Source organism: Drosophila elegans, unplaced genomic scaffold (assembly GCF_018152505.1).
Source record: "Drosophila elegans isolate 14027-0461.03 unplaced genomic scaffold, ASM1815250v1 contig_476, whole genome shotgun sequence".
In the NCBI taxonomy this organism is placed as follows: Eukaryota; Metazoa; Arthropoda; class Insecta; order Diptera; family Drosophilidae; genus Drosophila; species Drosophila elegans.
The window spans coordinates 2,737,002-2,760,910 of NW_024545863.1; the positions used below are offsets into that span (position 1 = coordinate 2,737,002).

Genomic DNA, 23,909 nt, shown 5'->3' on the forward strand with positions numbered 1-23,909 from the left:
TGCAACTTCGGATGTTGTTGTCGATGGCTGTTTTAGTTGCTGTTGCTGTTGTTGTATTTGTTGCTGTTGGCGGATTGCTGCAGGCGCATATTTAAACAAATGATGGCCAGATTTGGCGGCTTTTGCCCTGCTGCAGCGGCATTGCACTGAAAAGATGAACATCTCGTTGTTCTATGAGCAGCCAGCGAGGGTGGATCAAGAAATACCACTCAGTGAAAGTCTGGGAATGTCCTTAGGCATATGTGAATGGAAATAAATTAAAACCAAATAAATTAAACTGTGAGAGTGGACTTATAAATAGTAAAAAAATATTTGATCAAAGGTTTTAAATAGTTGAAAGCCTAGTATTTTAAAATGTTAATATTTAAAGTATGCCTAGAAATGCAATATGCGTACATCAACTCGATGTTTTAACACATGACTTAATTTTTAAGTCTAAGACTAACTAACTGATTTGTTTTCAAATCTACTTTTCTGTTATCTTATACAAAGTGCAATCATTTCTTATATTTAAAAACATATATATATATATATATATATATATATATATATATATATATATATATAAAATACCAACTATAAGTTAAGTAAGAAAAGAACAATAATTACAAAGGACTAACATTTGTAAATGTCATGTATTGTTAGATATTAATAGTTTAAGCAATTGCAAATAAAAAATAAGCATCCAGGGGTATTATTTTCTCGGTCAACCCTCGTTTTCTCTCGGCCATGACTGTCGCAGCAATATCAGCATCTCGTCGCAACCCAATTGTCCCCAAAGGTTGTCCGGATCCTCAGCCTCTCCGTCGTGCCTTTTGTTATTGTGAGTTAAAATATTTATTTGTCGTAGCGCCTGGCCGGAGTGAGAAATTCTGATGGGTTTCTTATTTGCTTGGCTCGGCTTTTTTGCATATGTCCGGCCAGTCAGCCGGGGCAACAACGATGACTACATTAACCGCATGCATAATAAACCCGGCCCAAACCGAAACCACACCATTCCCCGCCTCCAACCAATCCCTTCACCCAGGGGTCCTCGGTCTATATCTTCGTCGCTCTATTGGCTTCGATTTTATATGGAAATGCGGCATCAACAATGGCTTCATATTTTCCTCTCTCCCGAAGGCGCATTCAAATCCTTGCTGCACCTTTGACATGCTCACTTTGGATTGGGATGGCGGATGATTTATGCAGCCATGGAATGTCGTTTGCTTTTGCCGTTTTTCTCTTTTTTTTTTTTTTTTGTTGCTATTATTTTTTCTGCATTTTTCGTTTGGCTTTGCAGCATCGGCAGCAACATGTGAAAAATTAAGTGATATTTCGGAATTTGTTGGCAGCTCCAGAGTATCGAAGCGAAGTCTTTCGGATCGACCATGGGCCATGGTAATTGATGCCAGTGCTCTCAATCAATGCCCAAGTACCATGCATAAATGGTCGGACGTTTCCCACAGCTGGAAAATGGAAAACCGATTTTCGCTCCCACTAATAGAAAGATTATTAAACGCTCGTGTAGTTGTTGGCATTGTCAGGCGGCCTGTTTGCCCATTAATTCATCATTATTAAGTTGTCAGCATTGTGGTTGACATTTGTGACCAACCATCCTCCTCCGATCTCCGCCGTATTTAAACATGCGGGCCACTTGACATCTGTTGGCTGTCACTGAGATTTCGATTTGGAGTCGGATTTGGATTCCGTTTTGGATTTGAGGCTTGCTCATTTTTGTGTTGGCCGTCTGCACCTGCATTTGATTGATGCTAATTTTCCACGACATTATTGCAAGTTAATCTAGAGTCCCAGAAATGACTGATGTCCCAAGAGCTGCTGTTTTTGGCCTCTGTAATTAATAGATGTGGGTGCCCTCTTTAGCCAGAATCGAGATGGGAACGGTTAGATATCTTCATTACATCGGGGACAGATGCACTGGAAATTCTGGTGGGTCCTTTTGTTTTTGCTCATTTATCTTAAGAGTGTAAGAGATGTGGTGGCCAGTATGGTATGAAATCTGTAGCAGATGAGCTAAAGCTATCGTAGTTAATAGATAATTTATTACAATTAAGGAAAGAAAGAAAATTATACGCTAATTTAAATCTGTTTTTATTGTAGTTGTTTTTATGAACAATTTTTATGGTAAACGGTTATTTCATAATGAGTACTGATATGATTAGGTAAGTTGTTCATCAATTTGACTGCCTGGGAAATCCATTTCAGAAAAATTCAAGACATAAAAAAATCTAAGAATGTTTTTTTTATATGATTTTTTTAAATAAATAAAGTAAAGCTGTTTTCTTTGAAGAACCATGTTTATTTTGTTTATATTTTATATACTTTATTAAATTGAACAACACGAAAATTACTGAACTGGAAAAAGAAATTTATGTCAAACTGGTTCCAATTAATTGTTTATATTCATTGCTTTTCCTTTCAGTTCCAATTAATAAAACGCCAAAAATTGTACTCCCCTACAGACGCCACTCAAAACCTCACTCCAGCGTCCCGCTAATTAATGCGAACTGTGCAAAAATTTACGTTTGAATGCTTAATTGGCTGACTATCAGAGCCGTCGCATCAAATCACATGGCTATTTGTTACTCCAACACCCAGACAACGGGAGGAACTGGCGAAGTGGGGGCAACAATGTAATCAGAGGGCCAAAACACGCAATCCCCTTTCGCACGCACAGAGTCCAGAAGCGCCTAAACCATCGAGCCACCGAGTCGAACCACCCACCCACGGGTCCAGGATCCAGACTGGACCCACTCTCGGTGGTATATGGTATATAATAACTGGCGGGGCGGGCGGAGCTTCACAAAATGTCTTCCTCACTTTTCGCGCTTAATTAAACAATTAAATTTAATTACGGTTAATATGGCTCTAATTGCTGTATTTCCTACGTTCACACGCACAAGGAGTGGAGCTTTTCCATCCTCTCCCTCAGAAAACCAACTATCTGTACATGGCTATATACGGTATATAGACAGATCTATATAGAGATGGGAAGCTGGGTCGCACCGGGGTCTCTCCTTTTGTGCTCGATACATAAAAGCATCAAATTAAAAGTGCCAACGCCAGGTCATTTTGTGGCAGCCAGAAAGAGATGGCAATTGGGGGTGGTAAATGGAAAGAAAGAGAGAGAAAGAGAGAGGAGGCAATAGCAGTCAAAATGTCCTTACACGGACTATCTGTCTGACATTTCTCCCCTTCCCAAAACCCGAACACAATTAAGCGGAAAGAAAAATTATTATAACTTTATGTTTTGTCATTCCCAGCACGTACTCAAGTGTGAAAGAGATGGCACCAGAGCATGTGGCATATAAGAAACTTGGGGTAGTAGTACATAAACTAAAATCAATAAAAAACTACCCCCAGAAATTCGTGGGGATACGAACTCACCACGGCTGAAGTTATTTTAGCAGGTGTGTTGAGTGTGCGCAGGACAAAAAGAGAGGGATGGAGAAATGGCCAGAAAGAGACGGCATGCCCGTACATTTTGTCCTGTTTTGTCGCCCGGCAATTTTCTTAACACTTGGCTGCGTTTATTTGCACGGGAAAATTGCAAAAATGGCGGCGCTGCCGCAGTCGCAGTCGACGTCGCTGCCGGCGTCGACCATACTAATATGTCCAATTGTGGAAAATAATTATAATGAAACAAATTTCCACTCACTTGCCAAAGAGGAAAGCAAAACGTCATATCCTTTTGGCCGGCTGACCCTTCTCGCTCGCACACTCCTGAACTGCCCCTCTCTCCTTCTCTTTTTGATAGCAAGCCCCCAACCCCATTGAAAATGTAATAAATGGCTGCGTTTACCGTTACTTTTTCCACCAAGGGGTTGTGGTGTAAAGCATTTTGTGCATGTGTGTGTGCGGTTGAGTAGAGCGAAATTAAGTTCATATAAAATAAAGCAACAATATAATGGCAGTGCAGTCGTGGGAGTTAAATCGTTTCTACTTGAATTAAGGTGAATTGTCTGCCAGTTTATATTTGTTTGTTTGCTTTTGCGCCCCTTTTTTACAGTGTAACTGTGTGCGTGGGCATAAATCTCCGTGTTGGTGAGTTTTATTGTCTCCACTTGCCATGGATTTCTGCGTTATAATTGGAAGTGTAAAGCAATAAATGTAACTCTTCAGCAACCAAAACAACAAAAAAAGGTAAGGAGACAAAAGAAAAAACATTTACCGTTTTCAAATGAGAAAACCAAACAAACGGAAAAAATATGCAAAAGATTTATCTGCTCAGGGGAAATCCAATGGGAGAAATTGAAAAATAGAGAAATAAGTTTTCGTTTGCAGATTAAAAACTGGCATTTCCGTATGTCATTGGGATGTCAACTTCATTTGTGGTTTCGTATCGAGTTTTTGAGAAATTCATTGCAAACTATGGAATGTAATTTTGTTACCAAATATGTAAAAAAAATTAACAAGCTGTATTGTTTTTTGAAATAAATCTTATTTTATTTTAGTATTAGATTTTGTAATCGTTCTGTATTTATCGTTCTGTATAATAAAAGTGTTACCTGTTTTTACTTTACTTATTTAAAAGAAAAGACAATCTTACTTACAGTTACCTTTAAGTGTCCTAACGAACAAAAGTTATTAGTCTCAATTATTTTACCTTGAAATATATTACTTATCAGTTTTGTTCCACCTGCTTAAGGATGTTTATTACTCTGCATCCTGTCTGTGGATCTCGTTGTTGCAGAATTACTTGCTATCTCCCGGAAGCAATCAAACTTAATCAACTGAGCAGTGGCAAAAACTCCCCATCTCCGCCCCCTTTTTTGGCACGCCCCTGGGCCCACAGTCACCAATACGAACTCGGATTGATGAATGAGAAATGGAGCCCATCAATGGCGCCCCTCGTTGTGAGGCAATCTGGCTGGAATATCTTAATGCCTGCTAATTTGCTTAATAATTGCATTTGGCATTAGAGGAGCGGTAGAGGACAGTGGGATGCCTTTTTCCATTTGCCAAACAACAATCAACGTCATTCAGCGTTCCCTTGGGCGCCTAATGGCACCACCAGAATCGGTAGCACCACCATCTATGTATGTCTATATCCCCCGTAGCCAGTAATAGCAACAATATGCACTAAGACGAGAGCAAACAGCTTCATACGGCAAGCCATCAATTCTAAGTAGATGACACCGCGCAGATAAATTTGTCCCACTAAATTGGCCAAAACATGAAATAATTGCGAATGTAATTAGTTATTGCCCACAAGAGCGAGAAGTCCGCACACACAGAGCGAGACAGACGTCAGAAGGCCATGGGCGGGGTGAAAAGGGGGCGACGACGACACAAAGATGCTGATGCAGATGCAAACTGGGAATGGGAATGTAGGGAATACAGAGGCTACAGCTATGTGTCTGCGTGAGTGACTGCCATGGACCTCACTTAAAGAAAAACTATACCTTTAATAACAAGTAAGGTAGATATAGCAATTTTCAATTAGCAAACTAATTACCTGTTTTAACAATTTATTTATAAAATGTTGATGCTAATAAGTTGCAATGATATCAATAAAAGTAGATGAAAATAAGTATTTTGCTAAAAATGTGTTTACCTTAATGTTTTTAAAACAGTTTAGATTTTCTATAATTATTTTAGAAGCTTATTTCTAAAAAATGATTTTATTTATAAATTAAGATTTATTTGTAATCATATGCAATAGGATTGTGAATGTTTGCAATGTTTGTTGCATTTGTAAACCATCCATTAAATGAGTTTGAGCATTAAGAGGACCTTTGTAAACTTTCCAACTACTGATTTAAATGGAATTTTTAAAAGTGCACTTTTGGTTGGTGGAGTCAAGTGGAATGCCATGCTGCAGATGCCACTTAATTTCGCACAAAAGTAAATTGTCTTGTTGCAACAACTACAACAAGCAACAACAGGAACAGAAACAGAAACAGAAACAACAACCATGGCACAAGAGAAACGGACAAACATTACATGCTCTGGCTTTAACTTTGGACGTGGATGTGGATGTGGTTGAGGCTATAGAAGTGGCTCTGTCTCCGCCCCGCCCCGCCCACATTTCCCGCAGCCCCCTTTCTAGATCAGCGCACACTCCCTCTCCCTCTTTCTCACACTATCTCTGGCCATTTTCCCTGGGCTCCAGCAGCCTAGAAAACATTTCTGACCCGGCCCGAATCAATGGGAACAGCCTGTTACGACGGATCTTGCCTGGTTTTCAGCTGGCTCTTTTGGGGCCGTTTTGGGCGCGCATGCCGACGATTAAAATCTTCAGACAAATTTTGCATTTTGTTGGCGTCTCTGTCGCACACAATCCGGGCGCATGAATTAAAGACATGGGAAAGCCAAATGGAACATTCAAATACCCTAAATTACCTCCTACAATTTTTAAAATATTTAAGTTAGTTTTCCTTTTTGCCGTTTATAGTTTTTAAGATCAATAAACCAAATAATATTTGTAAATTGCTAATTGCTTAATTAAGCTAATTGGCTTAATTTTTGGGACACAAAATCATCGTTATTCTTAAAGAGCAAAAACGTATGTATAAAATATTTAGATTAAAAACAAAAATATGGTATGTACATCAAAACTAAAAAAGCTTTTGTTTTCATTTTAAAAGGTAATTTTTCATTAATGATATGAAATGTATTTTTAGTCAGACACATGCAAATTGTTTTGAATTCATGAATTAAATGACTAGTAGAAACAGTACTAGGACGACCCCAACAAGGGGAGGGCATTCGAAATTAAATTGTATCTGCTAGCGACGACCTACACTTTCGCTAATGTATCTCGCAGATACGGATACCCGGCGAGAGTACGTGCGTTCGGTTTTTGGGGCGCAAATTAATTGTGCGCCCAAACGGAGCGTGCCGACGACGACGACGACGCGCTTGATATGCGCGATTCCTTGAAATTGTTCGCATGAAAATGCAAGAGGCAGCACTGCATTTAATTCAATTGAAAATAGTGCGAAACTGCCGAGGAAAAGCCACAGCAGCGGGCACAAAAATTTAATTGAGTATTCAAAAACGTAAACTCCACGAGAGTCGAGGTGCAAGGACGGGGGCCTCTGGAGTTTGGCCTATGGAGTTGGGTTCTTGAAGCGTTTTCGCAGAATTCTAAACTTGGAAATTAGGTTTCAGACACGACAATGTTCCTGGCTCCTGGCCCTTCGTTTTATCGGCCGCGTATCTCACGCTATTTTGTTTAATTGCATTCTCCACAACTCAATTCCAGGAACGCATGCGGTTGACCAAAAAATTAATACCTCAAAAGTGTGGGAGCAACTGCCGATCGCCGATCTTTCCACACAACGTAAAAGTACCATTACCAAGGAAAATTATGACGGATATTTACCATTATTCGCCCACTATGAAATTCAAATTGTAATTACCAATTAAGAGTGCTTAGCCCAAGCCATAAAACCCACAAAATGTAACTAACTCACCTGACCCAAAGTCCGTAACCCCAAAGGGGAAATTTCGGCTTAAGTGAAAAGTAAATGGATATGAAATTGTTTTTTATTTTCTTTTTTTTTGTCTGCCCCGAAGTGTGAACAATGTGAACAGTGGATAGAGGCGCACAAAAAATTTAATTGACGGCCAGAGAATTCCGTGGAAAATGAATCATTTGCATAAACTGAGTTAAGGGAAATGCCTTTTTTTCGGGACACTGTTTGTCTGAGGATTTGCAGAAAAAAATATGGGGAATTCAAAATGCTCCTATTCAGGCTTAAAACAAAATAATAGAAAGTAGTTAATACAACAAAAATATAACCATTATTCAACGAAATAAAATATATATATTTGAAATCGTTTAGGAAGGTTAAGGCACAAACATTTTATTTTAATTACATTCGTATTAAAATAAAACTAAAGAGGTAAATGTAATGTTTGATATACATTTTTCTTTATGTTTTTTTGTGCAGTAAATAAGCAGTTTTCCCATTCAAATTTCTCAGAGAGCTCTGTTGATTTTCCTATCACTCGAATAATTGCCTTTCTATCTGCTCCAGATGTGCTGAAGTCTGAAGATTAAATACCGAAGACTGGAGCACTTGCAATTCGGTTTATTTCCTCCCTATCAGGTGGTTGCAACGATTCCGGGAATGATGGAGAGCAGCTGCTGCCTCGCACAACGAGGTGAAAACATTATTTTTATTACCTAATTACCTCAATTTATTCGCGGTAATTGCTGGTGCTCTCCATTCGAGTTAATGGCCAATCGGATCGCCATGCCGTCTGCAGAGGAGTCTTTACGACTATATGGCGGACCAGATTTATTCTCCAGCCAAATGCGGGTTAAGTATACGGATTTCCAATTCGCTTGACTTTATGAATGAATCTTCTGTGAATATATACGAGTATATACATATATGTCTATGGGCAATTTTCGTTTGTTGAACTTGCTGTCGGCTGATGAAGATGTTGGTGTCGGGCTGGAAAAACTATCTGTCCGGGTATCGGGGGAGTTTTTCCAGTTGCCAGTATATCTTGCATAATCAGCTCATAATGAGCTCATTTGCATGTGTCCGTGTGTGGGTGTTAATTAAAAATTGTTATGCTTGGATTTGCACTCCCAGAGTGTGCTACTCTATGGCTTGCTTTTCTATGAATCGAGTTCTGGTTATACGTTAGAGTTTTGTGGAATGAAACCATTTATTTCCTCAAAATCGGTCAAAAACTTGGTGGTTTTTATGAGAAAAATAAAATATTTTTACTTAATTTATATTTAGAAACTAAGCTCAAAAAAATAAGTTTAATTTGTAATTGGTTAGGTACCTTATTGAAACTGGCTTGTTAGCAAAGAATTCATATCAAATACCCTTAAAGACTTACCATGTTTTCCCTCTGTGTAGCCACGACGTAACCTCGCTCTAACATTTGTCTGTAGTTAATCAACCTTAATCTGTAGTTAATCAATTAAGCAGAAAACAACTGAAATCAAGTTGTAAGCAGATCTTAACTGCTCTGCCTCAATTGGGTGCTTCCTTCCCTCCATCCCTCCATCCCTCCAATACCACGTCTATATCGATCGACCGATTCCCATTCTCAATCCCGTTGGCGGCTGGCTCATTGATAACTTTGAACACAAATATTATCATTGTAAATGCGCCGCCTCACAGTTGGGCGTTAATATCAAGCTGTGATTTTGGATGGAGCGAGGCGGTCCCGATATATATATAAATATATATACGTACGATTGGGAGCTGAGCAATGGAAAGGAAAGGGAAACAAAAACAGAGACAGGAGGCCAGAACGACAGAAAGAGAAAGAAAAAGAGACGACGACGCCAAACAAATGAACGCAATCAGTGCAGGCGGCGCTCGGTCCATTAGGCCCGATATAAAGCTTAATTGCCGGACTCGGCCAAAATCGCAGCAGGCTACCAATGTGACCAGGCTGTGATTGTGCTGCCGATGCAGCTCATTTTCCCGATGCTGACCACACTTAGGAAAATAAATCCACATAATATATCATTTAAGGATCAATAATTGCCAGTAATATTTTTGGGCCATAATGTTTACTAACTGTTTTATTAAAGCAAAAATTTGTAGTAAACATTTTTGCATATTTTTATAAGTGATAACATTAGTTTTTTGCAAAAATTCAACTAAAAATTATTGGAAATTTGACCACAAGTTTCATATTTGGTCCATTGTTTGCATTGGTGTGGACAAAAACAAATATATTTTGCCAAAATTAAAAGCATTAGGTTGGCGTTTATTCGGAAAATGTAAATTTAGTATAAATCAATAAGTTTTCCATAAACTGACAAAATTACATAAACAAAGGCATTTAACTTATATTTTTCTTAAATAGTATTATAAACTCAACAATGTTAATGGTGATTTCTGTCTGTGCATTTTTAGGCTCGGTTTTGGTCTCATTTCGTTTTCTGTTTCAGGCTGTTTGCCGCTTGCCAAATGATTTGATTACGTTTTGATTAACGCATTGCACTTTCCGGCGCGGTGCGTTTTGCATGCAGAGCCACCTGCGGCTACCTGAAGGCGTAGCCGGGCCTAATTAATAAACGGACGAGGGGGCCCAGTCACCAGTCACTCGGAGACCGATCCACCTATCCACCGATCCACCGATCCACCGATCCACCGACTCCCCGATCGTCCTATTCGAAGTGAAGTCCCCATTCTTGGGGCTTGGGCGTGAACCGTTGGCGTCAGCGTAGGCAGGCATTGTAATTATATACGCGTAATTAATTGCGGCGACAATCGATTTGACATCCGAGATAAAAACGGACGGCTGGCCGTGGAGAATTCTCCTTTATTGGCGAACGCATTTATCAATACCTGATGAATAATAAATGCATAATTTATTTAATTATTTTATTGCTACCCAATAAAACATCACACGATTGCGATTTAATTGTTAACAAATTATATTCAAATCGTGTGAGGTGCTTACAGGCGGGGTAGGATGGGTCCAGTGGAATTTCGACATTTAAATACCCTGGTAATTCAGAAAAAAAGGGAACGAAACTACTTTACTGAAATTAACGGTGCTTACTAAAATTTAAATATAAGCTGTAGTGTGAAATATTTATAGGTAACATGATTAAATACGTAAATAAGTTGTGAACTAAAACTGTTTAAGTTCCGGAAAATTATCATAAGAACTGTCTTCTATTGAGCAATTTTCTTTAATTAAATCAAGTTTTATTTGCCAGGCTCATAAAGAATATCATATCTGTTCACTAAAATTTATATTTTTGAGTTCTTAAAATATTAAAAAAAAAAAACGTTTCATATTTTACTATACTTTTTCAATCTAATTATTCCTATATTCAATATATTAAATTGTGAGTCATTGCATGATAGCAGTGCCATTGGGCAAGGAAAAACCCATCGTTAAACACATTTAAACCAATATTTATTCACACTAGACAGGGCCGAGTTCTCGGAAATTTTCTGCTCTTAACAGTATTGCCAGTGGCAAATAATATTTTAATTTATTTATTTAGCACACAAGGACTAATACACACGCACACACTTGCGCAGAGCACCAACACTTGTTTACCATTCGTAAATAAATCAAAATAGCTAAATTATTTGACGTGTTGCTCGCTGCTGCGACGACGGCGTGTTATTTCCATTTGTAATTAAATTAATTGGGTTTTAATTCCAGGCGATAAGACTCGACGGCAGAAACAGCAAAAACCACAGGCTGAATTTGCTATTGACGCTCGGCCGACTGTCAACAACAAATAAAGAAAAAATGTATTCGTTATTGAACCCCGCCTGACACTCGACAAATCGCGCTGGAATAAAAATTATAATGCAAACAATTTGATAATCACTCAATTCCAATCTTAGTTCGCTGATAGCCAGCGCTAACCTCTGCCGCATATTTTAATAAAGAGCGAGTTGCGAGCGATACGTATACGCCATGTGGGCCAGCGCTGATTGCCTCAGCAACCGACTGCCTGATTAATTAAATATTAATTGCCAGTCGATAAGGATGCTTCGACGCTCCTCCGCTTAAGCTCTATCCGACACGATCGCACCAGATGATACAGCTCGAATTATGAGAAGTACGGGTTCTCAAAAGTCAATAATATAATGAGTAACAACAAACTGGTGAAATGACCATGGCAATCGGTAGAACTCATTATATTACTATTAATTGAGTGCGACGGTGCCAGCGGTATTTCTCCAATTTCACGCGAATATTGAATGCTATTCGTTTTGTAACCTGCTAATTTTTTTCCTGGCAAATTTTTCGTCTATCAATTCGCGGCGGCCACTGTTTTTAGTTTTTCCAACCTCATTCCCGATTTGAAATGGGTTTGCAATGCCAATGTATTACAACATATGTATTGCAGCCAACCGATCTTATGCAATCAGTCCGTTGGAAATAACACTTTAATCAAAACAAAATATTGTTTTCCTGGAATTTTACGAGGCTGTCGAACATGCATGTAATCAGCATAATCATCAAGAAGATACTTTGTAGCTAAACAAATAAATTTGTGTTGAAGCTACAAACTGTTTAGCTCGTGGAATATTTTTTAGTAATAAGTTTTATAATAAGATGATCCATTGGGGGGACTTTAATTAATAGTAGTCTAAATGTAAGGAACATTTTTAATCACATATTTAATATATATCATTAATGTGCTACTCGTATGTTCATTTGAAAAAAGTCTGATTCACTTTCGTAAATATTTCATCCCCATTTAATTTAAATAAAACGATTTCCGTAATTTTTTTTGTATAATTATATATTTTTTCAATGATTTTTGTATGATTTTCATTCTGCTCTTTTTGCATGTTTTTGTATTATTTTTTTCACATTTTTGTTTTTATGATTTATGATTAAACAACTACAGAGGATTAACGCTATATGGTACTCATAATATATTATGCATGTATGAACTATATGTATAGGTCTGTGGTATTATCATAAAGTACTTTTAACGGCATAGTAATAGCATTAGATTAGTTTAGTTTAGACGCTTAAAAGTATTTTTTAAATACACGATTGATCCATTAGCTAGACTGACTTACTTTGCAAAATACAATACAATCAAATATGAATTTAGTTAATGTTGTTTTTACGCTTATTGACTTGAGTTGTGCAAATAAATTACGTTCAATCCCTTTGTCAACTGAGTACTCGAAACAAACGAACGAAGGTGTTTAATTGATTGGGTTTACATGCTAGATTTATGTACAATTAGGAAACATTTTTCTGCTTGCTTTTGCTCTCGCTATATACAAAGTTCGATTGGTTAGATCGGGTGCTTCTTGGTTTTTCTTATAGTTATTTACAGGGTGTGCATTTGAAACAACATTTGGAAGTATCGTAACGTAAAATGCGCTAACATCACAGCAAAATTTTGGGGTTTTCCGCTCGAGGACCGGCGACAGCGGCTATTTGGTTACCAGGATTATGACGATGATGGTGATGGGGACCATGGCTCAGTGGGCGTTGGTGGCGCACCCTAAGGGGATCGCCCACCAACTGGGCCGCCACTTATCCCAGGTGCATCAGGCTGGGGTGGAAGTATCCGGCCATGGCCCACTGGGCACCTGGCGCCCCCCTTCCCAAGGCCGCCATCTTGATCTTCTCGATCTCGGCCTCCTGGAGCCGCTTGGCCTTGGCCCTCCGGTTCTGGAACCAGATCTTCACCTGGGTCTCCGTCAGCCTCAGCGACGAGGAGAACTCCGCTCGCTCGGCAATGCTCAGGTACTGCTTCTCCCGGAACTTCTTCTCCAGCGAGAGCAGCTGCTGTGTGGTGAAGGGCGTGCGGGGCTTCCGGTTGGGCTTGTGTTTCCGCAAGTTGCACTTAATCCGCGGCGGTTCGTTGGCATCTGAAAAATAGATGGAAAAAGTCTTCATTAGTTGGCTGCTTGACTGGTTGTCCTAATAGGGGCGATAAGGCAGATTTAACAGTAGAAATTCTCTAAGGCGGACAGAAGATTTGATGTCCGCAACAATTTTATTACTCCCTTAATAGATAAGCCCAACTTCTAGATTTCTGTTGTTACAATTTAAAAAGAGCTTTTTATAAATTTAAAGAAAATTGTCCGTTGGTTAGTAGCTTGAGTATTAAAAGTATTTATTACATCAGCATTTTTTGATAACGTTTTTTTTTTTGTTCGCTACTTCAGAATAATTGAAATTTAAGAAATTAATTTATCAAGGACTTTGTCCACTCAAATCCGATTTAACTGCACCATTAAGCATGGAAAACCCAGCCGCATGCTGAATGAAATGTGCTGTCAACTGCCGCTGTCCTTGGCCTTGTCAATTTGGCTAAAAGCGGCAGCGGCAACAATATACGGTAATTACTCCTTTAAGTGGCCAATAAATTTGCTGTCTAAACTATTTGTCAGACAAAGCAGCAGCAGCAGCAGCAGCAGCAGCCGCAGAAGCAGTAGCAGCGACGGGAAATGCATTCCCCGAGTGAATCCCCTCCCCATTCGCCTGCCTCCTCCAGCTTTGCCCCACCGATTCCCCGGCAATATCTCAGTTCGATTCTCTGCACAGCAAAACAATTTTAATTTGGGCATTTTGTTTTGGCAAACAAAGGCACAGTGAAGTAAAAGACACAAAAAAAAAAAACAAAACAAAAAAAAAAAAACCAGAAGGCAAAAAGAAACGTGCAGGCCTTATAAAGACGACCGATCCGTGGAAAGGGGGGGTTAAGGCAGCAGCTGTTGCGAGTTCCAAGTTGCAAGTTGCGAGTTGCATGCCGGGAGTGTTGTTAATGAAAGTAATGAGCTTGCCATCGGGGCTGCGCCAAAAACCACAAAGATGCAAATGGCATTTTAAAGATGCAGTCAGTCCGGGTCAGATCTTTCAGGCCCCCCTACTCCTCGAAGTTCCCAACTCCCATCTTCCTCGCGGGCACGCGTAATTTATTGGGCATTTTGTTTTCAGGCAACACACAAGACACTGGCAGCAGTCGAATCAAAATAAAGACAAATGCAAATGATATGCAACGCTTTAATTTTATGCATAATTGCACAAATTGAAATTGCCGAGTGACAAACGTGGCCAAGTTGCATGCTTTTGTAATTGCTTTTTATGCTCTGCAAATGGCAAACGATGCATTAAACAACAATAACAGAAGTGTAGACCCCGTAATAACTAAAAAATATGAATGGTGTCCGTATAAAATTATCTCAATTAAACAATTGTTTTGTTTACCTAGCTAAATATACACAAATAATATACATTTGTATGTCCTTGTGTAATCTCTTTTTTCTCAAGCTCACAGGTCCTAAAAACTTGATGTGTTCACACACATTTTGTAATGTTGTGTTTTCGATAAACATATAAATGTCGCCGGAGCTGCCATAAGGCCATAAAAATCCAACTCACGATGGAATCAAAACTAATAATCAAGCCGGGCTTACGGGGGAACTTGAACGGGCTGACTGGCTCATTAAGTAATTAGTGTGACATGTCGGAGTTATGTTAATGCTCCGGCCTTATCGGCCGATATGCATATAATTTCACTTATTTGTGTGCCTCAGTTTCTGGGCTGCAGGCTGCTGCAGGTCGTAAAAGCATTTCGTATGGCCCCTAACAAGGTGAAACGAAATGTGAATACTCCCGATAAAGATAAAGCCACCAGATGATTCCAGGTGCCCCGGACTTTATAATGAAGATGCTGCATTCAGAAATTTGTTACAGACTCCGCGACGCGGCCTCTATAAATATAAATATAAATATATTTTGTTATTCGCCTTGTTCTCTTCAGTCAGCTTACATTCCGTGTGAAGTTTTGATTTTGTTTCGTCTTGTTTGGTATTTTGTTGTCGCTCTTGTTGTATTGACCATAAATTAGTTGCCAAATTAGCATATAAACGAGGCGGCCAAACTTTTACAGCCCTTTTTCGCTTTTGTCACAGGTTGAGGTTTTGGCTTTTACGATTTTTTCTTTACAATAATATTTATACTCTCTGCATGGCTTTAATATTTATATGCAATTTACGGACCAAACATGGTTGCTTCGTTGATTTTAGTTCCTTTTTTTGTTAGCTGCTTTTATATATTTTTAAATTAATTGATCTTTGCTTTTTAACAAAGCTGTTTATTTAAATACTTTCTCGTTTTTAATGTGAGTATGTCAAAATATTTAAATTCAACAAAAATTGTTTAATAATAATTGATTTAATATTAATGCCCTTTTTCATTGCTGTAACTATCATTATTTATCTGCCATATCGTTCTCCAATCTTCTTGCCTTCTTTTCGTTTCAGTTTACTTTACATTTATTTCAAAATTAATTGCTCATTTGTCGCTAAATTGTTGGAATGGGGTTTCCATTGCAACTGAGCTGGATTTTCCGCCCCCCTCGCTGCCCCGCCCACCGAATGCCTTTGGCCTGTTGCAAAACCTGCGCAAAAACTTGAGATTCAAGGGGGAGCGACAGAGACGCACGTTGAAACCAGAGTGCGAGACTTGTTTTCGCCTTTTTGCTCATTTATAGGCATTGTTGTTGCTGCTGTTGCTGCTGGTGCAGCGATATTGCTGCTGCTGCTGCTGTGATGTTGCTGCCGTGCCGTTGCTGCTGGGGCAATACGTCGCCAGCATCGCCATTGCCAGCGCAAATACATGCCACAAACGCCAATTGTGACATTTAGCCTATGTTTGTAATGGATTTTCAATTAATTTGAGTTCTCCAGTGTATTGTAGACGAGACAACGTATAAGACCATCGACCAGCAACAACAGCAGCAACAACAACAACAACAACGGCAGCAGCTAAATGAGACAGGCAACAAGCAATTGTGAAATTTACGCGTATCGTTTGGAGCAACAGCAATACCAAATATCCAAAGCAATCGCTGTATATAGCCGACGGTGACAACGCTCGATTGATTTGCGGTGCAAATTGCTGGCAATTAATTCTTCATTAAAGCGTTTTCGCATAGCACCATCCATCCATCCAGCCAGTCAGCCAGCCAGCGATCTGAGCAGCGTTTTTGCAGTGAAAACCACCGTTGAGCAACATGGAGGATTGGAACAACCAAATGGGCAGATCGCTGGCCGGATGGCTAATGTAATTACACGCTTACGGTCAAAACGGCAACCGCTTGGGGGCCTCCGCGGGCCGATTTCATAATGAGGGATTTTAATTAGCACCAAATAGGTGTTTATCGGCTAAATGAATGATTAAGCAGCGAATTAAATGGCAAGGGTCCTGGGCGCTGGCAATTTCTTGGACGCGTACAAAATTAAAATTGTTAGCTTTGGTCGGGGCCCTAACACCGGTTAAACGAGTCAATTAATTAGCCAGAAGCGTGTTAATAACCAGTTGCTAGTAGATAAAAACTTACAGAGGGAAAATGGCTTATTACATTTAGATAATAATATTTTTAGTGCCAGTAATTTGTTCTTAAATCCAGAGTTGAAACGTTTTTAGAAATGAAATCTTAAAACATGTGCTTAATTTATTGATAATTATTTAATTATAATAAACACAGTTGAACTATTTGATATAAGAATGTTGCAATTTAGTTTCCAAATAAAAAATTACCGAAATCAATCTAAATACAAAACAGCTGTTATTTTTTTTAATCCCTTAAACTCAAGCACTTTCCCCTTATATTTTGTATAGAAGGTACTTAGTACTTGGATATTTTTCTCAGTGCACTTGCACTGCCCACTGGCAAGTCTTTGAAAATCTTGTCACATTGCGTGCTGGCCATATATCTATTTAGACTGTTTTGCAATGAAGTTCGCTGCCTCTGGGCAAGATAAGAGTGTTCAGATAGGCCGTGGGTTGGGCTGCCTCTTATGACAGGTTCCAAATGCCATTTAATTACTCAGGTGCACAGCAGCAACATCCACACAGCAACATTGGAGGCACAGCAGCAACATCCAACAGCAGCAACTCAAATTAGTTGAACTACCAATTGTCTACAAATATTTAGCAAATGTTTTCTCAACCTCACGGATACACACACACACACACACACAGTGGCAGCCCCTCTTTAACACCCCCATGCATGGTTTGTCTTAACCCATGCCATCCACCTTCGCTTTGTCTGGCTTGGTAATTTAATGCAAATAAATTTTATTTACCAAAACATACATCAAAATGTCTGCACCGCCACACGCCCCCTGCCCCTGCCCAGCCCCCCACTGCCTCTTGAATAGACCCCCATCTTAACCCATGTCCATGTGTTGCATGTGTGTATTTAGTACAGCTTATGCACGTTAGATGGCGTGCAGAATGCAAATATTATTTTAGCTTTTGACTCTCTCGTCTTGGAGCCTTGCAAATGGTGTTAAAACGCATGCAAACGGCCGCCTTAACCCCCTGCAGCCCTCTCTTAACCCACGCCACCCACTGCCACTGCTCTTCCTTAACCCTCTTCTCCTCTCATTTTTCGCCGGCCAGCAGCCGTCTGTCAACGTTTAAATTGCTGCCGGTGCTGTTGAAAATTGCGTGTTTTGGGTGGGCGTTGCTGACATGCCACACCCACCGTTTTGGCCAGGCTTTCTCGCTCTTTCTCGCTCTTACCAACTTACCAACAAGTCTATAGTATATGTGTGCGCTGTTTGCTTCTATGTATTTATGCAATGACTCCCAAGTTGTTGCTCGTTTGTTCAGCTTGAAAATTAATTTCTATAATGGCTGCCAGGAATTGCAGCTGCAATGCGTGGTGGTGCTGAATGGGAGTGCGAGCGAGAGGGGTTACAGGGGGCAAGAGCGGGTTAATGGGCAAAAAAATGGGTGGCATGTGCACCATACGTGACTTGGCTGCGCTTGCAATTAGTTAAATTATGAAGGCACAAAAGGGAATTCCCCATATTGCAACACGAAAATGTTAATCAAACGGCCGGCGCAGAAAAAATGCAACCGCAAAGGGTACAAGAAAAACTAAATAAAAAATCCAACTTAAACGGCCCACACAACGACCAGCGCTTTCTAGCGTGTGTGTGTTCCCTTAGTCTAATCGGAGGCAGTTTAATTTAATAGGCCATGAAAGAGCCGACAAGCGGTAGCTTGGCCGCCAAGCAACCGAAAGATACAACCTCTATCTCCAGTTGCCGAGGCACTAAGTACCTAACACTTGACATAATGCCGCAGAAGATAGCGGCTCAGGTCAGAAGCAAGACCCCTGGCACAGGGGATCATCAGTCCACAAAAGACAGCAACCTGCTGCGCTAATGAGACACGCTGAATACAGGAACCAGAAACTGAAACTCCAACTGAAACTGAAACTGTGGCCGAGAGCCAGGGAAAAAAAAAACAGCTGCCAAATGAAACGAAACGAAATGAAGTCGTTCGGCAGTATTTTATACACATGCAGCAGTTGACAGCCAAATGACAAAATAAGCGGCAAATGTTTGGAATAGTTTATTCATCTCTGCCGTCTGCATGGCCACTTTATAGAGACATTGGGACAAAAGATAGCTCAAGTGGCTGACGAAGGGCCGGGAATTGATGACCACATTGAGATTGATTTATTTGGATTTTTCAATTTATATTTGAAACCAATTTTGGGATTTCAAATTCGAATTTTATAAATTCCCTGAAATTTATATGGTTCACTGTTGTTAAAAACCTTATTTAAAGCCTATTCTATGTTTAAGAAACGATTTTTAGGTGTCATGCTAGAGTGACTTTTCCCTTTAGTTTAACAAATTTTAAATTGAAAATCCATAACCCATTTGAAGACCCAAATTCCCTAAGACGACACCCTTTCGGGTCACTTTTTCTGTAGCAAGCCGACAGCTTTATAAAACAATGCCTTGAAGTGGCACAAAAAAACCAAAACACTCAAACCGCAAACAACAAACAATAAAAACAGGAACAATAGTTGCTGGTCTGCATATAAAAAGCAAATTTACACTTTTTTGCTCGACGTTTTTGCACCGCCCTTTTTCTGGGTGTGTGGTGTGTGGTGTGTGTTGGGCAACTGGGCAACTTTAAAAAGCGGAAACGCAAAGTTCGCGATGGCCGAGTAAAGTTCACATGTCAGTGCGGCATCAAGGTGTGACTTAGCGAGTGTTTTCCCTGGATTTTCATTTTCCCTACGCTTTTTTGTGTGTGCCAAGCGGCCAGGAAATGCAGGCAAAGTGTGAACTGTGCATGCAGATAGAGATCGGCTGGTTAAGCCGCCAGACTCGCTTCAATTAGTCTGGCCAGTTAGACGGTCCGGTTTTTATGCGTTTATTATTAGATTTTCGGACGATAGAAGGGGGCTGGCTGGCTGGCTGGCTGTCAGACCGGAAAACACCGAAAAACGGCGGTAAGCACCGAGTGCAATGAATAATCAGACAGAGCCAATTGAGTCAAATCAAAACCGACGCGACGCTGCCATCCCCGTCATCATCATCATCATCATCATCATAAAATAATGGGGCCCAGCAATCAGGCATATTTCGTTGTTTTATTTAAGGCCCCGCAATAATAATTGCCACGCACTTTGACTACAAGCTGCAGTCACGATCATTCCCAATTCATCGCAATGATGATGACGACGACGAGGTGGCCATGATGGAGCACCGGCAATGGCACCCGCACCCGCAGTTCCCCAGGCGGATCATCACCATCGATGCCAATTAAGGCGAGGGGCGGCAGTTAATTGAATTAAAATGCGACACAAAATGGTGTAGATAAACTTGCCACGGCGAGTGGGGCATAAAACAATGGGGGTGGCGAAGCGGGAGTGCGGAGCAAATTCCTCCATTAAATGAATCGTTTTTGAATACACATCGCTCTCTGTCTGGCTGGCTGCTAATGCGATCTTTGCTCTACACGGAATTTCACGAATTTCTATTGTTTATAGGCTTAACAAAATATTTATGGGCTTATGTTATAAAATATTATTAAATTTACTTTAGAATTTTGTACTTCAGCTTTGAAAGCTAAACAAAATATTGTGCATAGACTAAGGCAAAAATAAAAATTAATGTTGTTAAATAAAAGAGGTTCTAATAACAAAGATTGTGAAAAATAATAAAAATTAACTTTTAAAATGTTTATTAGCATATTATGAGCTCAGTCTATTTTTTTATATTTTCTTCTATTTTTTTCTTTCTAGCTTGAGCCAATTTAACACCCCTATCATCCCACTCAACATTGTTTAAAATATCCCTTTATATAAAAGTTAAGCACATGTTGCCGATAGGGTTTATCATTTCCTCTTGAGGAAGTGCCAAAAAACCGCAAACAAGCACGGTAGGTAAAATCAAAGAAGACGACACTTACCTCCACCGAATCCCGCTCCCGGAAACATGCCGGGCGGTCCGAATGGCGCCATTTGTCTGGCTCCTGGCCACGGCACTCCGGTGCCCATTCCCGTCCAAGCCACGGCCGCGGCCAGAGCACTGAACGGAGTCGGGCGGATGGGCACATGACCGGAGGCCAGGGCCGCCGGCGAAAGAATGGTGGACTGCATATGCGAGCCCGGCGGAGGACCGTGCGGCGACTCCATTGACTTGCCGCTGCCGTCCAGGCCGTCGGGCGTCGATCTGGGCGAGTCGTCGGCATTCATGTCCTCGATATCCACTATGGAGTCCTCCTCCTCGTCGTGATCGGCGTCGTGGTCCTGCAGCATCTCGTCGTCGTACTCCAGCTCCGAGTCCGTGTGACTGCCCAACGGTGAATGGCGTTCGTTTTTGGCGGGAGTGGTTGCCACATTTCCGAGGCCGGAGCCTTGGGCGGATCCGATGGGCGTGGAACTGGGCGTGGAGGTCGTGGAGGCAGGTGGGGAGTTGGCCCGGGCATCGGCCTGTTGCTGCTGCTGCCGCAGTTGGGCGGCCATCACCTGATGCTGGGCATGGGCCGCTGCCGCCGCGTGGGCGGCCTGCAGCAAGTGGGCGTGGTGCGCCACAGCGGCGGGATGAAAGGTGTTGGCGGGTACTTGGGCCGCCGACGTTGCCGGCGGAGGCGGTGTGCTGCTGGCCTGGGAAATGGGCGATGTGGCCGCCGAACTGGTGAGGTTTTGGGGCGCATCTCCTGCCTGACTTGGTGGTGTCCTTGGCCTGGTGTCCGCCAGTAAGGAGGCCACACTAAAGTTGCTCAGTCGGGAGGTGGTCTTGTGCAGATGATGAGCCGGCGGATGCACTGCAGCCAGCTGGAGGGCCGCCTGCTGCTGCTGCTGTTGCTGCTGTTGCTGCTGCTGCTGCTGGTGTTGCTGGTGCTGCTGCAACAGATGCTGCTGGTGGGCCAGCAGCAATGCCGACGGCGAGGTGGGACTGGCCAAGGGATTCAGGCCAGCCGGGATTGGAATTTGGGTGTTGCTGATTTGGCTGATGTTGCTCGAGCTCATGTTGCTGCTGCTGTGGTTGCTGCTGCTGCTGCTGGTGATGTTGCCCGCGGGTGTGTTGCTGCTTGGCGGCACCGTGGGGCTGGTCATCGTCTGTCGCAGACCGGTAACTGTCATGCTCGCTGGGCTGAGCTTTAACATAAAGTCTCTTTCTCGATTGTTTTTAGCGACTGTTCACTGGAATACGCTTTCAGTACGTTTTAAATGGCGGTTTATTGTTTCATTGAGACATGGCCTGCTGTTAATTTGTTTTCGATTATCTTTTTTAATTAATGCGCTTGTTAATCACACGCGCTTGAAACCACACACACACTGTCTCGTCAAAGGCGCACACACAGATACACGCGGCGTTATTTGTTTTCAGATATATATATATATATATTTTAGTTCCAGAGAGAGAGACACGTCCTCTTGAGATCACGTCTGTTCTGCGACTGAACTATAGTGGCAATTTCGGATGCACCGCTGGCTCAGTGCGGCACACACAGATACTCACGCACACCAAAGCGGAAAGATTGGTGGTGGAAAACCGGCTGTATAGGTTATAGCTCTCTTTCTCGCTTACAGAGAAACCCCTATCCCACGACACCATTTTTATTGGTTTATAGCCTGCTCACTCTCTTTTTTTCCTGTGTGAGTTAAGTATTTCTCCAATTTTCTGCCTTTTGCGCCGCCTTCTTTTCTCGCTCGCTCTCGCTTCAGTGTGGTGAGTTTTGAGCACTCTTTTAGAAAGAGATGTTAGACTACCCCCCAAGCTATAACCATCTCTCTCGCACGCCTAATTATTATTGAATAATTCAATCTTCAAAGCGTTTTTCCACTTTTTTTGCGAGCTGCTGCGCGTATTAGCATTTTATAACAAGCAGCGGCGGCAAACGCTTGTCCATTTCCACTTTGGTTTTCTGGCTTTTCTTTGGTTTTTCCTTCACCCATCTCTGTCGCTCATGACTTCATTTGGCCAAATTGGAGTGATTTTTAAGCTATATATGTACATCCATATGTATACAGTTGTCAGTGCTTCGGAATTTAATTGGTACTTCTACATGTCCTTAGCCGGCATAAACAATATAATAAATAATAAGTCCATCATTATCAGGGACCCAAGATCGTCAAACGACAGGCAGAGCAGCCTTATCGCAAAGCTGCAATCTCGGTCAGGAAATTATGTTTTTTCTTCCTTTCTGCTCCTTTTCGGCTGCCCATGCCCACCTTGAAAAGATAAGCCATAAAAATCGGATCGGGGCACATAAATCGATCATCCCTGGACCCGGCCAAATCAATCACATACATATAAATGTGAAATATGCAGGATTATATAGAATTCTGCCAACCCCCATAATCCCCAAAAAAGAGCCAAGGAATATAAATTGCATAAAAGAAACGAAAACCCTCCTGCCAACCCGCTCAGTTTATAATTTTGGCTCTACAAATTAAACTCATTTTAAGGATTATTATGTGAAATTGTTGGCTTGAAAACTTTTGCCAGCCATTGTACAGCTGCTCCTTTGTTTTCCGCTGCTCCAAGGACCAAGTCGACAAGGGAGATGGTTGGATTGTGTGGGTGGATGGGGGTTTTCGTCGGGTTTTCGGGCGGCAAGTTGGCAAAAGGATTTTAATTGCAATTGCCAGTGGGGGGAACATAAAGAGCTCAATTAGAACTGTTGACGAATGGCTGTGTGGGTTGCCTTAATTAGTTGAAAACGATTTTATATAAGTGCTAAAAATAAAGCAAAAATATTTCTTACTTTTCGGAATAACCAGTTAATAGATAGTAGTTGATGCTTATTAAAAGACTTCATTGAATTTTTAATTATTTATCTTTAATTATTTTTAATTTCATCTAAAAGGGCACCGCCAATAAATGCATTTATAATCTTCACACATTTCCCAGCTATTCAATTAACACTTGATATATCTCCGACCACTTTTTTTCAATGCCCCTTCGCATCGCTTCCATTGATTAAAACCTTTTCCTACTTCTCAAAGTTGAGCACTTCATTATGTGGGACCCAACAATTAAGCTTTCTTTTCAATTAAACATTTCGAAATGGCTGCAAAATGTGCTCCCCCCCTCTGCTCATTAATATCATTGTCTTCGTCTCATTTTCTAGACTTTGTGCCGTTGGCATAAACAATTATAGCCAATTACAAATATTAATTTCTCAGGCCAAGCACGTCG

The 23,909-nt window shown here is 41.0% G+C and overlaps 1 protein-coding gene across 1 annotated transcript; it reads right to left on the bottom strand.

The window, feature by feature from the left end:
• Positions 1–12,240: 12,240 nt before the first annotated feature.
• On the bottom strand, positions 12,241–22,169 carry LOC108148892 (muscle segmentation homeobox). Its single transcript, XM_017276202.2, has 2 exons — positions 20,671–22,169; positions 12,241–13,304 (listed from the first exon to the last, which is right to left on the bottom strand). The coding sequence occupies exons 1-2, from the start codon at positions 21,869–21,871 to the stop codon at positions 12,967–12,969; spliced, it is 1,539 nt and encodes a 512-aa protein (XP_017131691.1). The 5' UTR covers positions 21,872–22,169; the 3' UTR covers positions 12,241–12,966.
• Between the last annotated feature and the right edge of the window lie 1,740 nt (positions 22,170–23,909).